Here is a 13,264-nt window from a genome sequence, read left to right on the forward strand (position 1 = left end):
AAAAAAAAAAAAAAAAAAAAAAAAAAAAAAGAAAAAAAAGAGAGAGAGAGAAGGAAAGAGAGAAGAAGCATCGCCTACCATACCAAATACTGAGAAGGCCAATCCAAAACTAGTCTTCATTGTCACAATTGCGTCTCGAATGCTGCTTCAGTAATAGACAGCTCTGAGCTGGGGGCCAAAGTGAGCTTGGACCCATCCACTACACCATCCGTTCTATAGCAAACAAGCGCTATAGGAATTTACAAGGAAGCCCTTCAGGTGCAGGAGCATCGATATAGAGAAACAGTGTCTAAAGTCACGAAAATGTCATACTTCACGTGAGTATGCCTAGCAAGGAATCCCCAATCGGCCAGGATGTGGTACTTGAGGGGTAATTAGGGTTAACCAGGATTAGCTATGTATAGGTATGTAGTGTCAGGTCCACACATAGGTAACTAGAGACTGAGGGTAGGCTTATCAGACTGCATATATGTTTTTGTCGATGATCGGCTTGCCAAAACGACGGCATTGCAATGTGCGAATCTATCGTGGGAGAGATTAAGCTGTTGGAGCTATTCATGAATGGTTTGCACTGGATTAGTCTCTTTATAATGGGATTTAGGTCGTATTACTGCACTTAGAACTGCTTGATATCGGTTCAAATAAGCTTTAGCTCCTAAGCTTATGTGCCACCAGCCTTAGATACTACCCAATCAGGAAGTCTAGGGGGGTGACAACTTGAAATAGCTACTCGGCAAGCACCTTACCATAGGGCCTTTGTTCTATGTAACATGTTGACGAGGTTTCCTAATTTCCAACATAGGAGAAGCTTCTTGTGTTAGCAAATCTGCGTATTGAGTTACGTACCGTGTCGGAGCTCTAGAGCTAGGTACGGCCCATTCCATTGAATCATCGAGTCCCTCCTGGTATTCCAAAATTTACAATCTTGGATGCGAACTGACTCGAGAGCTTTGATATAACAGTAATGAGAGGTATGGTTGATGCGAGGATTGTATCCTAGGGATGTAATACCGATGAGAGCTGATTATCAACAATATTCACCAGACAGAACGACCTAAGTTTGGCCCATGATTCTCGTTGCGCTATTACTAGGCTTTCAGATGTATTGTGAAAATACAATTTCATTCTGGATGTCTCGAAGGGTGGGAGTCAGCTGATCTGACATCGGGCTTCGTAGTCTCTCCAGCGTCGGCGCCAACACGGCGCGTACCCATCTTGTTTGCAACCTTCTCACCCAAACAAAGCGCCTACCCACTTTAAAGCATCCCTTTGCAGGTTAGATGCCTTGGATTTAGTATAATGTTATTTTTGTTTCATCAAGGCGCTTACAGGACCGCTGACGATGGGGCTCGTCTCAGATCCAGGTCCTTCTCTGGCGAGAGCCTGTCAGCGTCATGATGAGAGACGATGATCCTTTTGACGCCGGGGTGAGTGAGAAGGGACACAGTATGACACCGGCGAACCTGGACTTTAACTGTGTGGATTTTCTGGACATTTCGCTCTTATCTTCTGCGCTATATATATATATGTATATATTTTGCGATATCACATTGTCTGCAGTGATAGTACTGTTATTGCGATTGTGTATAGCTAAGCTCCGTTGAATTCACTCCTTCAACTTCCTTAGCATGGTATCCTATAAAAGGACATGACTTCTGAGGCAGTCATCACTTTACAATGTTGAGACTGCGGTGAGTTGATTATATGCATACAACTAGCTGACACTCTCCTTGGGAGATTTCACCTTCTATGTCGATTGATGTGCATCGAAGTTGTAGTGTTTTACTGATAAGTCTGGATTTCAAAAGGTGTTGCAATATGTTACTATCTCGCCTTCGACGAGTATTCACCACTGTGCTATCATCCGTTCCACTCCTAGCTATAAGGGCATTCGGTCAAGCCCTCCCAGCGACTGAAGCGCCCCGATTCAATACCATTCCGGACTGTGCTCAGGACTGTGTTCGGAGTTTCATATGGACTGATTATCCGAACAACGCGTGCTCTTCTGTGACCGATTTCAACTGTCTATGTAAAACGAATACGAAAAACGGGTATACTCTAGGTGAAGCAGCCTTGCGCTGCAGCATCTCGTTGTGCTCGGTTGACGTAGCGCTCAAGTCGAATGTATATGGCATTTGTGACTCAATACCCGGGGCGCTGCCTCGTACACATGCTACAATAACTGCCACGGTGGTGTCCGTGCTATCACCTACGAGTACTCCCACTACTAGCGCAGAGTCGCCTGGTCCTAGTTCAATCACCCCTATAAATCCTACGCCAACAAGAACAACAGATACATGGACTACTCTTACTAGCTTTCAGAGCCCAGTATCTGTAACGAATACCGCACGGAGTATCTCTAGCACAGCGAGCAGTGATCAGACATCTCACAATGCAACATCAGGAGCAGCGGCCGGTCAAGAAAGCAGCCTTAATGCAGGTGCAGTTATCGGGGTTTCCGTTTCTTCTGGTATCGCAGGCTTTTTTATACTTGGTGTCGTGATATTCTTCTGCTGCAGAAATATGAAACGGAAGTACCAGCACCCAAAGGAACAAAACTTCTTCGAAATTGGAGGCGTCATGTCGGAACCACCTGAGTTCTCTATACCTCCAAGGCGTCCAACTCCAGGGCTCAATCCCTCATCCCGTGCAGGAGATGGGGACACAGAGACTTCGAGACTCATGTCTCCATACCAGGCCAGTCCTCGGAACCCCGCAGTCACTGTAACTAGGCCAAACGATGATTATAACTATGGTTCCACAAGCATACATAGTCCGGACAATATTGGCTTTGCTATTTCCTCTAACTCAGATCTCGAGCCTTCAGTGAGCCAGTCGTCCCCGCGGACAGTCTCCGACCTTCTGCCGGAGAAGCCGGTGTACGCACTTTGCCCGGAACCATTACGATGGAGTCAACAGAAACATGCGAGGTCCAATAGTGGCGACACGTTGTTTGAAGAGGATGTCACCAGACCAAGGAGTTTCCTTGGTAGTAACAAGCAACACCCGAATTATTCAAATTTGCCAACTCCGTACAATGAAAACCGGAAATACAAGAGGCCACCAAGGATAGGACTACCTGATAATCCACGAGCAATGTTCCACGGCTTTCGAGCACGGAATAATACTGTAGTTCCCAGTGGTCCAGATCGCCGGAAACAGCCAGTCTATGCTAGTGCTAGCGAAGGGGTACAAGCCCCTCATCGAGCTGATATATATGGCAATCCATCGCCCACGCCGCCCCCACCGCCACATAAAGCGCAACACGATGAGTATATTGGCGATTACTGGCGGGGACCTAGTGTCGGGAAGGGGAAGGCTAGAGATCTTCCCGAGCCACCGTTATCTCGCGACGCAGTCCGTCATTCATATCATGAGGCCGACGCAAAAGGAAGCTTGTTAGACAGCTCTGGTGACGAATTTGAGACGATCAATATTAACGAAAGCTCGGGCTCTCATCGCACATCTCGACACTCCGGAAACTTCAGACCCCTCACTCCAGTGCGAGAGGTTCGGACGCCCAATAATGAAGGCCAGAAACGAGACTATTTCAATGAAAGTGCGCCCGTACAGTATCCCCGAATGCCGTTCTCCAGGGCTGTTAGCCCAGCTCAAGAAATTGTCTCCAGGCCCAGGATTGTACGGCGTGATGATATCAAACGTGTCCAGATCCGTCGAGGCAAACCGCAGCCCAAGGAGTTAACTGTTCCTTACTCACCGGACGATTACTAGCACGGACACAACGGTGGCTCTTCGTCCGAAGGCAAACCACATAGGGTTTCAAGTGATCGGTCCTCGATGGAAATACCAGGGCGTACGGCAAAGAAGAAGCGTTTCTCTTCAGAACGCAACTTGACTCCGTCCAGACGAGGCTCCGACTTGATCCTCCATGTCGACTGACGGCCCGGTTTGTTGGTTCTCTTTGTTTTGGTTTCAAGCATGTGGTGGCTGAATAGCCGGTGGAGGTCCGTGTACTATGTATATATGCACAATATTCTGCTTCCCGATAATTATAGAAGGGGGAGTATGTCCCTTGGGGCGAGTAGTTAGTGAGGCGATTCTTGGGATGGACTGAAATTTTCTCTTTTCTTTGTAGTATAATACTCACCTGACTATGTATGTATTTATCTACTTCTGACTTTTCTTCTCTTTCTCCCATTCTATACAGGACCGAAATAGACCTTTGACAATTATGACAAAGAGGAGACGGGTGCCAGCTTTCGCTTATCGCGAACAATAACGGCCATAATGAGGAAACCCACACATACCAAGCCAGTGCCACATCATTCTTGCACCATGAAAATAACCGAGGGCGAAGAGTATCAAGGAAAGAAGTTGCATTCCACCTCGCTGAGGAGGTATGTTACCACTGATGATAAGGAAGGCAGGAAGGAGTCTACTTACTAAATCGGCAACCCCCGATTGAGATCACATGCGACAAGGTTTGCAAGCGTATGGCTGACTGAGGCTGATGGTAACGCCCTGTATGTTCAGAACGTTGCACCGCAGACGAGGATCTTACGGAGTTAGGTCCAATGAACGCACGGGGCGATCCTCTAGCCCTCGGGACTCGGGCTGGGCAATCACACCCCATAGGCCATCTGGTATCTGTGCCTGCGCCATCGCCGTAAAGGATGTGAATTTGTTTCTCAGATTCGATTCGGAGATATCACCCGCAGTGACGTCAGGGGCGGCTGTTGAGATGAGAAATTCCCTCATTAATGAGGGATGGAGGGAAGATAAAGAGAAGCGAAGGAAGAACGGGAATTGTAAAATTATCTTTTGGGGTGTGGGAAATCGAAGATTCGTTACTGCGATGTTGGCGTAAGTACTGTGCAGTATCTAGTGACTATATAGATACCTTTAGAGTAGAGATCTATTAAAATCTTCATTGAGGGAGTGGGTCCATTCTGCATTGTTCTCCGGCTGTCAACCAGTTTTTTACCTGAGGTTTACATTCCATTTCCAAGTATTGTTATCAGGGATGTACTGTACTATGGTATAGAGAATTGTGGGACATGGTACAGACCTGTTCTTAAATAGGTAATCGACGTAATAGACCTAGTGATTACTGTAAACCGTAAAGCCACTCCCAATACCTGGGAAAACAAAACCACTGAAGAAAAAGAGAGGGGGAAAAAAGCAAACCAACCACGCCATCATCCAAACCACAGCCACCCCGTGAAATCTTCCTTTCTGATGATATCAACAAATCCAGAGATAATTGTTAGGATGTCTTCCGTGGATCCACTTTTTTATACCCCTCTACTGCACATCAACTCCACCCGCCTTCCAACGATGACGCTGTCCTATGATTTACGACTTGGTGGGCGCCTTGATTGTTGCAAGGAGCAAATCAGAATGTGTGTTCCCATCATCACAAATAACTGATCGTTGCGTCGCTACTAGGAATGGGCCGGAGAGGAACGGTAAACTTTCCCCTCGGTGGAGTCTCTCCCCTAAAAGTACGTTAATGCATGATTCCATTTCTAAAAGGAATTTCGTCCAGGCGCGGTTGAAGTTGGAGCCACGGGTTGCATCAACCATGAACCAAACAGCGCCAGGTCGACACTCCACCCGCCATGCCCTGTCTTTATATTAATGGCTTCAACCTCGCAACCCTGACCCTCTCTCTCCACTCCCCACTTTTCAAATACTCTCTCGTCATCTTACTCAAGCCTCTTGTTTAGTAGAGCGCTGTCCTTGTTTGAGCGATCGCAGTACGTACTGCTGCACATCATCGGTCTATCTTGTCATTCTCTATCCCATTGTTCGAACCTGGTTCCCGTCGTGGAACCCTCCCTGTCCACTGATCGTCCAAATTCTTGTTTGTTTATTAAAAGAGAATCCCCAGTTTGAGTCAATCTAATTGACAGGCGATCCTACCGGTGGTCGATCTTCAGCATTGACATCTCAACTGCTTCTGGCCGGGCCCACACAGGGCCGCTCCACCAGCTCAATCCATTGTCGCCACCCCGTAGTTTTACCCACATTCACAGGATTAAAATGACTACCGCCGACAGGTTCGGTGCCCAGAGGGTCCGCCGGCTATCCAGCCTGGACGCTTCTCGGGCCGACCTCTACGGCGGCCCTAACGTGGTCGTTCCGCCCAAGCATTTGATGGCCACGAGTGATTCTCACGAAACAGCCATGGCAATGGCAATGGCCAAACAACATCTCGAGGACGAAGTTTCTTCTGATGATGGGTCGCCCCGCGTTGCGTCCCCAGTCTCGCGAGGACCTCTGACCACCACTGATGAGTTTGCGCTGGCCTTTGACATTGATGGCGTTCTTATCAGAGGAGGAGAACCCATCCCCGCGGCGATTGAGGCATTGAAGTACATCAATGGGGCCAATCCTTACGGAATCAAGATGTAAGCGCTCTTTTTGCGATTCTCCCTTCCCCTCAAACGACAGCGATTACAAAATGTCCGTGTCATAGCACAAACTAAAATATCCTGCCCTTTTCTAGACCGTATATCTTCGTTACAAATGGTGGAGGCAAGACAGAGGAGGAACGATGCTTGGATCTCAGCCGTCAACTCGAATTGGAGGTCTCCCCAGGCCAGTTCATCTGCGGTCACACCCCCATGCGGGAAATGGCTGAGCGGTACAATACCGTCCTTGTCGTTGGTGGTGTAGGCGAGAAGTGTCGCATTGTAGCCGAATCTTATGGTTTCAAGGATGTCATCACTCCTGGAGATATCATCAAGACGAGACACGATACCACCCCGTTCCGGAGCTTGACGGATGAAGAGTACAAAAACTCTCGTGTCAGAGATTTCAGTCAGACTAATATCGACGCCATCTTTGTATTTGCCGACAGTCGAGACTGGGCCGGTGATCAGCAGATCATACTGGATGTTCTCATGTCGAAAAATGGACGCCTCGGAACACGCTCCGAGACGTTCGACGAGGGCCCACCCGTGTTCTTTTCCCACAACGATGTTGTGTGGTCCACCTCTCACGAACACTCCCGCATTGGCATGGGTGCCCTCCGGGCTTCTCTTGAGGCCCTTTATAAGGCCGTCACTGGCACTGATTTACACACAATTGCCTTTGGAAAACCTCAGCTGGGCACATACGAGTTCGCTACCCGACTCCTTCGCCAATGGCGTAAGGATACTCACGGTATTAACAGCCCTCCGAAAACCGTCTACTTTGTCGGCGACACTCCGGAGTCAGACATCCGCGGCACTAACGAGTTCGATAAAATAAGTGATACCCACTGGTACTCAATCCTGGTTAAAACCGGTGTCTACCAGGAGGGTACGATACCCCGCTACCCGCCCAAGAAAGTCACCGAAAATGTGCTGGGAGCTGTCAAGTTTGCCTTAGAGAGAGAGCTCACTAAGCAGTCTAACGAGTCCGCCATCGCAGATGATATCGACTCCGGCATTGATTCGGAGTCTGCTCTTAACTATTGATTGCCTTTCGTCCGGCGTTTCTCATATTTCCCATTTCCCATTTCCTTAACATTTACATGATATCCTATAGCCTCCATGTACTTCTCATCGTTTGTGCAGTGCACAGATTATTATAAATCCATGATGGCTTTTTATGATTCCCTGGCATGCCACTTTTGTTTCCGGCTTTCGGGTACCTCCACACCATTGCATTTTGTCTACTTCCCCATCTAGTTCCTTGCCAGCACGCAAGGTCCCATCACCGGAATCATGATAGATGCCGTTTAGGCCGCTTTGGTTCTGGGATGAATGCTTTTAAGTTCACAGTGCCACGAAAGCCATCTTGGGCATATATCTTCGCGGGTCATTATATAGACTTTGCCATTATATCATCGAGTTATGAACAAGAATATATCCATCAAATGATTCTACAATAGGCTTCTAGCATGCTGAGTACGACAATCTAAAGTTACGATTTCTATCAGCTGGTTTATGACAACGCCTTCTATGACCCTCCCTAGCAAACGCCATTAATGAAACAGAATACTACAACTATACTCGAGTCCAAAGTTACGTCGAATCAGCCTCCTAAAGCACTGTAGCATCGGCAACGCCGAGGCCACTATCGAAGACTTGTCTTACATCGGGAGGGATAGAATAGGCAATTCCGAATATTAAGTTATGTAGAAGCACGCCATGTCTATAATATGCAGGCAGACGTCACAGGAATCTGCGGAAGAGGCCATCCAGTCATGTGTCTGAGCGCGACAATAGCCTCGGCAATTAATGGAGGGTCGGTTCCACCCATAGTTGGGTCTAGGGGGGGGAAGTTGTTCTTTACTGTTTTTTCTGCCTTGGGCTTTTTGCTTTGGATATTATAATGGTATTGTATAGACAAGGTTGATAACCCTCCCAGTAACCCCTCACGCCGAGAACCGGACAGGAACCGGCGTCGTTGGAGCGGGGCGGAGAGGTCTGTTCAGGACGCTTATTAGTAACCAATTACTTAGTAAACTGAGCCCTACACAAGATGACTGGATGTCCAGCTATGAAATGTACTCCATACGTATCCCTCTCCCCGCAATTATCTATGACCCCGTGGGGTGGATATGCGACTATTTCGCGCCCCGCATTTCAAGGTATGCAACGTGCCCCAGCTTAGATCTGGAATTCGTTGTCGAGCCAATGCTTGCTGACGACTTTTCCTTCGTCGAATCCCTTCTTAGGGGCCCGCACGATGATCGCTGCATGGCTATGTCGGTGATTGTGAATGTAGACCGGGTATTTGCGGAATCCCACAGCATTGAGGGAGTCGATTACGGCGATCTGGGCGGGCGTGAGAGCGAGGGCGGGATACTTTCGGTCTGTGCTGGTGGCATCATCTGTTTCTTTGTGATCGTCGCGGTCTCGTGAAGGTGTGGTTTCTCTAGCTTTCGGTCTGGGAGAATTCCGTTGTCTAATTGATTCTTCGCCGCCTGTCTTGGAGACTGAGAGGTATTCGGGGTGTTGTCTGAACCCGACGTCCTCGTATGCTTTTCCTATGGCGCTCTGCACTCCCTCAGCCATTGCATGAGGCAACCGGTATTGTCTAAACAGTGTTCCGCTCTTCTCTTCCTCATGTAACTGAACCCGTTGCCGACTGTGGGACCACTGCCTAACAGAGTGCAGGAAGAAAAGCGGCAGAATGATGGAAAGGAAAAGAACAACGAAGGTCCAGAGCAAGACCTTAGTGAAGATCCCCATTATTTGTTGCCAAACCCGACTTCCCAAGGACAAAGTCTCTGCTTCCATCATCCCCGGAGACAAAAAGTACACATCTGGATCAATCACAACAGGTTCGTACCCTTTAACATAGTTCGCCAGCTTATGCTTCACATCCCGAAAGGGATCCACCATCGAAAGCGCAGTAGTATAAAAAATAGTCGTGCGATCATTGATCACATTCGCATAAAGACACCGATTCCTAAACTTCCCCAAAGCCCGCACAAAGATGCCATCCGGATCAGCCAAAAGGCTAAGCATCGGCCGCCCCGATTCTCCGACAGAGTCAACCATGAACAGCTGTCGCGCTGATATCGAACCCTGCTGCGGCCCTACGTTATTCCAGAGATAACTCCAGAGGCCTTTGCGAGGAATCCGCACTCCCACATGCGGTGATACGAAGGTGGTGAAGTTGACCGGCTCCAGCTTGTCGAACCAACCCCGTGCGTCGAGCAATCCTATTGCATATCTGGCCAACAGGCCTCCAAACGAGTACCCAACAACACTCAGCTTCCGGATGTGACATCCATTATCGGCTAAGGCGTCTAGGGTTTCCTCGATTTCGAGGGCGACTCGCTCGCCGCCAACTTCGATCCCATCGTACGTGAGATTCCCGGCGTTGCGCTCCGCAACTAGGATATGTAGGCGGTCGTCGCTGTACCGTTCTCTCAGGGACGCTGCTAGGTGGTCCATGTGAGACGGGTTACCCCAGAATCTGTCCATTTGTCACTTAGTAAATGTAGCGTTGCTTGCTTGCTTTGATGCTCGTACCCATGGATCAAGACACACAGGTGGTCGGCTTTCCGCGAAATGCCGTCCTGGAGGTAGTAACTGGGTTCCATTGATTCAAATGATGGAACTGCTAGCCACAATCCCAATTTGCAAGCTATAGTTCCTTTCTATGCACTTTTCGCGCCATGTATATAAATACACAGGCTAGAGGATGGTTAATGGGTGTCCTCCATTATCGCCGTACTAACTCCGTAGGGTCCGGTTGTCTACTGTGTGATTACCAAGCAGATGTCTGCCTAAACATGGACTCTTGGGACAAGTCTGATTGTAATGGTAAGATCTGCCACTGCGCTGAGTAGTGAAGATAAGGATAGAGTCGGTCAATAAATACCTGGCACTTAAAAGCCCATCCCAACTAAGGACAATTGATGATTGTTGTTTAATACTTCATACAGGGAATAACGGTGCTGTGAGCTGGTCAGACCAAGACTATGTGGGGCTCTCTTTATAAACCGATCACTACTGGTAGTATACATAGTATGTATAGTATATATGAAGTTATTAATTATCCTCAACTGCGAACAGGAGTAAAGGCTACACATTTGCCAATCCCATTATGCCCCGCACCTACATCTAGGGCTTCCTTCCACTGCTCCAAGCCGAACATCGTAGTGTCCAGAAAACCCCGACCTAGAGGAAACAAGTCCCTCTCTATCATCTTGACAAGCTGCATGACAGCATCCCGCTCATACATCATTTTCCCCTACAAGCATTCCATAATCAGTAGAGGAACACCCAAATGATCGGCAGACAAAACTCACCCTTCAACGTAATATTATTGACCATAATCTCCGAAACCCCGATGTTCTTCGTAGCCCCCATTAAATAACCCTCCCACCCCGTCGCAACGCCTTAACCGCACTCCTCGCATGCCTAAAACAGCATCTACAACACCAAAAGCTCTTAACGCAGCTAAGCTACATCTCTACTTTCATCCCCCGTAATCACCACGGTCTCAATCTCCGCCCTCGGCAACCAACCCCCTTTTAACCTCTTCCTTCAACTTCCCCAACTTCTCCCCACTCCGCCCCATAGCAATCACCCTCGCGCCCATCGCCGCCGCAATCTGCACCCCAATCCCACTATAAAATCCCGTCGCCGGACACACAATAACCGTCTCCCTAGCCTCAAGCCCAATATCCCACAGCCCCCCATACGGCACCGCCAAATACCCCATGTACACCAAGTCCAGGAGCGAAAAATCCCAGCCCACCACACAATCTCGCTTCGTTCAGCGGGATACAGTTCTCCAGTGGAACCATGGCGTACTCGGCAAACGTCCCGTCGCGCCATACATCCCGGATCTCGCTGAACCCCTCGTAGATCGCTGAGACGAAGAACGAGTCTGGGTCATCGCGACCGCGGATCACGCAGTCGATGTAGACGAGTTGGCCGGATTTTAGGACCGCTGTGTCGGGTGCTAGGGCGGTGATGTGCCCGATTGCGCCGAAGCCACCTACCAGTGGTGTGGGGATTGGGTTGGGGTGCTGGCCGTTGTATATTTCGCGGTGGTAGGGGAGGATGCCAGCTGCGGTGATGCGGATGATGGCGCTGCTGAGGTCTGGGGGTGGTGTTGGGAGGGTTTGGAGTCAGAAGGAGGATTCGAGGTTTGGGAGGACGAGGGCAAGGTGCTTAGGGGGCGGGGTTGGTTGCATGGTCAGGGCTTAGAGATTGTGGATATTGGGGATGGGTAATGATGATATCTGTGTATACCGTTGTACAGTCCTGCCGGGGAATGGTTTGGAAACATCCTTTTTGCAAAAAGGATGTACTGTGTACTAATTATATCCATAGGCTTGGTATATATGTATTATACATCTTCTGTATTGAATATATAGTTATACTCTGGAATGTTGAGTAACGTTGGTATAGTGGGTCACCGAACTGCATAGAAATAGGATGAATTCCGTACCATTATTTTTTAGTGATATTTTGAATAGACCATGACCATCGCCATTAATTTTTTACATATTTCTATATAGCAATATGGCTCCTTCTACACCTCCTCATTTTCAGCCAACTAGAGATGAGCGCCTGCAAACCTTGACTCTGCGCTCACTAAATATGAAATATGAAGATATTGCAAAACACCTAGGGGTTCCTATACATCAGGTCCAACTAGCCTGTCAGGCTGGTCACCCTAAACCCCTCTAAAAGATCTGGTCGACCATTAGCAATGATGGATGAGGAAATTGTCTATCTTATTAGATTTGTCACCTCATCAAGGTATGCAAGATACCTAACCTATAGTGAACTAGCCTTACTTTCTGGAGGCAATCGAAGATATATTGCTAGAAGGAAACCAACGCTATCCCTTGGGAGTAAACAGAAACGGCTTCTCTAGGCACAAGGGTACCTTAATTGGACTCTTAGTCAAGGGGAAGCTATGCTATGGTCTGATGAAACAGGGGTAAATCTAGGTAGGTCGCCACACACGTACGTGGGATACTCGCCGAAAGGATGAGATCTTCCATGAGGACTGTATTATTGAACGGTGCCCACGTAAGATAGGGTGGATTTTTCGGGGCTCATTTTAGGGAACTACTAAAGGCCCTATAGTATTCTGGGAGAAAGGCATGGGGTACAAATGCTCAAAGCTATATTCAACATACTTGTAACAGAGTATATCCATCACTATCCTCATCTTCAACTAGTACAGGATGGCGCGCTAGACCACAGTGCCCAATTTACTATTCAAGCACTTGAGAGGGGTGGTGTCTATATGATTAGATGGCCTCCTTTCTCTCCCGATCTTAAACCTAATTGAGATGGTGTGGAATTGGATGAAATATCTACGGGCAAATTTCCCTGAACATATGACACTACCAGAGCTAAGAATAGCCCTTAAAGTGGCCTGGGATACTATTCCAGTTGATTTTCTGCAAGATCTACTGAAATCCATGTCTGAAAGGTGTCGTGCAGTTATTGAGGCAGGTGGTGGTCATACCAAATTTTGATACCGTGTGCGTGGATATATTAGATAGGGCGTGTATATAGTCCAGAAATTCAGCTTTACCTAATAAACGAGTGATTTCCAGTGGTGCTTACTAACATTTTATATGCAATAACTAACTAACTATACCATAGTATACTTCGTCTATGTGGGCCATCAGGATGTATTACTATCATCCATATCACCAAAAATGCCGAAATTAGCAAAACCACGCATTGAGCAGGAATGCAGGGTCCTACTGGCCATATCAGCCATAAAAAAGCAAAAAATTAGCTGCCTTAGGAAGGCAGCTGAAGTGTTTAATATACCTCTTACTACACTACGTGATCGCCTCAAAGGAGCTTTTTTTAGA

General features: G+C 47.9%; 6 protein-coding genes across 6 annotated transcripts; 3 read left to right on the forward strand and 3 right to left on the reverse strand.

Annotated features, from left to right (window-relative positions):
• Positions 1-1,818: 1,818 nt before the first annotated feature.
• On the forward strand, positions 1,819-3,732 carry BDW43DRAFT_311784 (uncharacterized protein; the record flags this gene model as incomplete). Its single annotated transcript, XM_032047251.1, has 1 exon — positions 1,819-3,732. One exon carries the CDS (start codon positions 1,819-1,821, stop codon positions 3,730-3,732), a length of 1,914 nt encoding a protein of 637 aa, XP_031899541.1.
• A 100-nt stretch (positions 3,733-3,832) lies between these two features.
• On the reverse strand, positions 3,833-4,874 carry BDW43DRAFT_101862 (uncharacterized protein). Its single transcript, XM_032037767.1, has 3 exons — positions 4,405-4,874; positions 4,109-4,350; positions 3,833-4,032 (listed from the first exon to the last, which is right to left on the reverse strand). Exons 1-3 carry the CDS (start codon positions 4,592-4,594, stop codon positions 3,934-3,936), a joined length of 531 nt encoding a protein of 176 aa, XP_031899542.1. The 5' UTR covers positions 4,595-4,874; the 3' UTR covers positions 3,833-3,933.
• A 930-nt stretch (positions 4,875-5,804) lies between these two features.
• On the forward strand, positions 5,805-7,816 carry BDW43DRAFT_101937 (phosphatidyl synthase). Its single transcript, XM_032037769.1, has 2 exons — positions 5,805-6,374; positions 6,473-7,816. Exons 1-2 carry the CDS (start codon positions 6,007-6,009, stop codon positions 7,425-7,427), a joined length of 1,323 nt encoding a protein of 440 aa, XP_031899543.1. The 5' UTR covers positions 5,805-6,006; the 3' UTR covers positions 7,428-7,816.
• Positions 7,817-8,235: 419 nt separating this feature from the next.
• BDW43DRAFT_101980 (uncharacterized protein) lies at positions 8,236-9,127 on the forward strand. Its single transcript, XM_032037771.1, has 3 exons — positions 8,236-8,305; positions 8,417-9,025; positions 9,075-9,127. The coding sequence occupies exon 2, from the start codon at positions 8,445-8,447 to the stop codon at positions 8,817-8,819; it is 375 nt and encodes a 124-aa protein (XP_031899545.1). The 5' UTR covers positions 8,236-8,305; positions 8,417-8,444; the 3' UTR covers positions 8,820-9,025; positions 9,075-9,127.
• Positions 8,236-10,114, reverse strand: BDW43DRAFT_278345 (lipase ROG1 family protein). The gene is made up of 5 exons (XM_032042156.1): positions 9,940-10,114; positions 9,075-9,883; positions 8,633-9,025; positions 8,417-8,545; positions 8,236-8,305 (listed from the first exon to the last, which is right to left on the reverse strand). Exons 1-3 carry the CDS (start codon positions 10,007-10,009, stop codon positions 8,945-8,947), a joined length of 960 nt encoding a protein of 319 aa, XP_031899544.1. The 5' UTR covers positions 10,010-10,114; the 3' UTR covers positions 8,236-8,305; positions 8,417-8,545; positions 8,633-8,944.
• A 356-nt stretch (positions 10,115-10,470) lies between these two features.
• Positions 10,471-11,709, reverse strand: BDW43DRAFT_300791 (MDR/zinc-dependent alcohol dehydrogenase-like family protein; the record flags this gene model as incomplete). The annotated part of the gene is made up of 5 exons (XM_032044955.1): positions 10,471-10,662; positions 10,743-10,790; positions 10,951-11,085; positions 11,141-11,520; positions 11,673-11,709. The coding sequence occupies 5 exons, from the start codon at positions 11,707-11,709 to the stop codon at positions 10,471-10,473; spliced, it is 792 nt and encodes a 263-aa protein (XP_031899546.1).
• Positions 11,710-13,264: the final 1,555 nt, after the last annotated feature.

The sequence above is a fragment of the Aspergillus alliaceus genome (genome assembly GCF_009176365.1).
Source record: "Aspergillus alliaceus strain CBS 536.65 unplaced genomic scaffold BDW43scaffold_26, whole genome shotgun sequence".
Taxonomy (NCBI): Eukaryota; Fungi; Ascomycota; class Eurotiomycetes; order Eurotiales; family Aspergillaceae; genus Aspergillus; species Aspergillus alliaceus.

Excerpts from the sequence above, each read along its gene's own strand:
- BDW43DRAFT_278345 (XM_032042156.1), bottom strand. The coding sequence starts at position 10,009 with ATGGAACCCAGTTACTACCTCCAGGACGGCATTTCGCGGAAAGCCGAC. Across the intron at positions 9,884-9,939 it reads CCTGTGTGTCTTGATCCATG|GATTCTGGGGTAACCCGTCT; the intron begins GGTACGAGCATC and ends GACAAATGGACA. Across the intron at positions 9,026-9,074 it reads TCATTCTGCCGCTTTTCTTC|ATGAGGAAGAGAAGAGCGGA; the intron begins CTGCACTCTGTT and ends GGGTTCAGTTAC.
- BDW43DRAFT_101862 (XM_032037767.1), bottom strand. The coding sequence starts at position 4,594 with ATGGGGTGTGATTGCCCAGCCCGAGTCCCGAGGGCTAGAGGATCGCCC. Across the intron at positions 4,351-4,404 it reads AATCGGGGGTTGCCGATTTA|CGAGGTGGAATGCAACTTCT; the intron begins GTAAGTAGACTC and ends ATACCTCCTCAG. Across the intron at positions 4,033-4,108 it reads ATAAATACATACATAGTCAG|GGACATACTCCCCCTTCTAT; the intron begins GTGAGTATTATA and ends ACTCGCCCCAAG.
- BDW43DRAFT_101937 (XM_032037769.1), top strand. The coding sequence starts at position 6,007 with ATGACTACCGCCGACAGGTTCGGTGCCCAGAGGGTCCGCCGGCTATCC. Across the intron at positions 6,375-6,472 it reads AATCCTTACGGAATCAAGAT|ACCGTATATCTTCGTTACAA; the intron begins GTAAGCGCTCTT and ends GCCCTTTTCTAG.
- BDW43DRAFT_101980 (XM_032037771.1), top strand. The coding sequence starts at position 8,445 with ATGTCCAGCTATGAAATGTACTCCATACGTATCCCTCTCCCCGCAATT.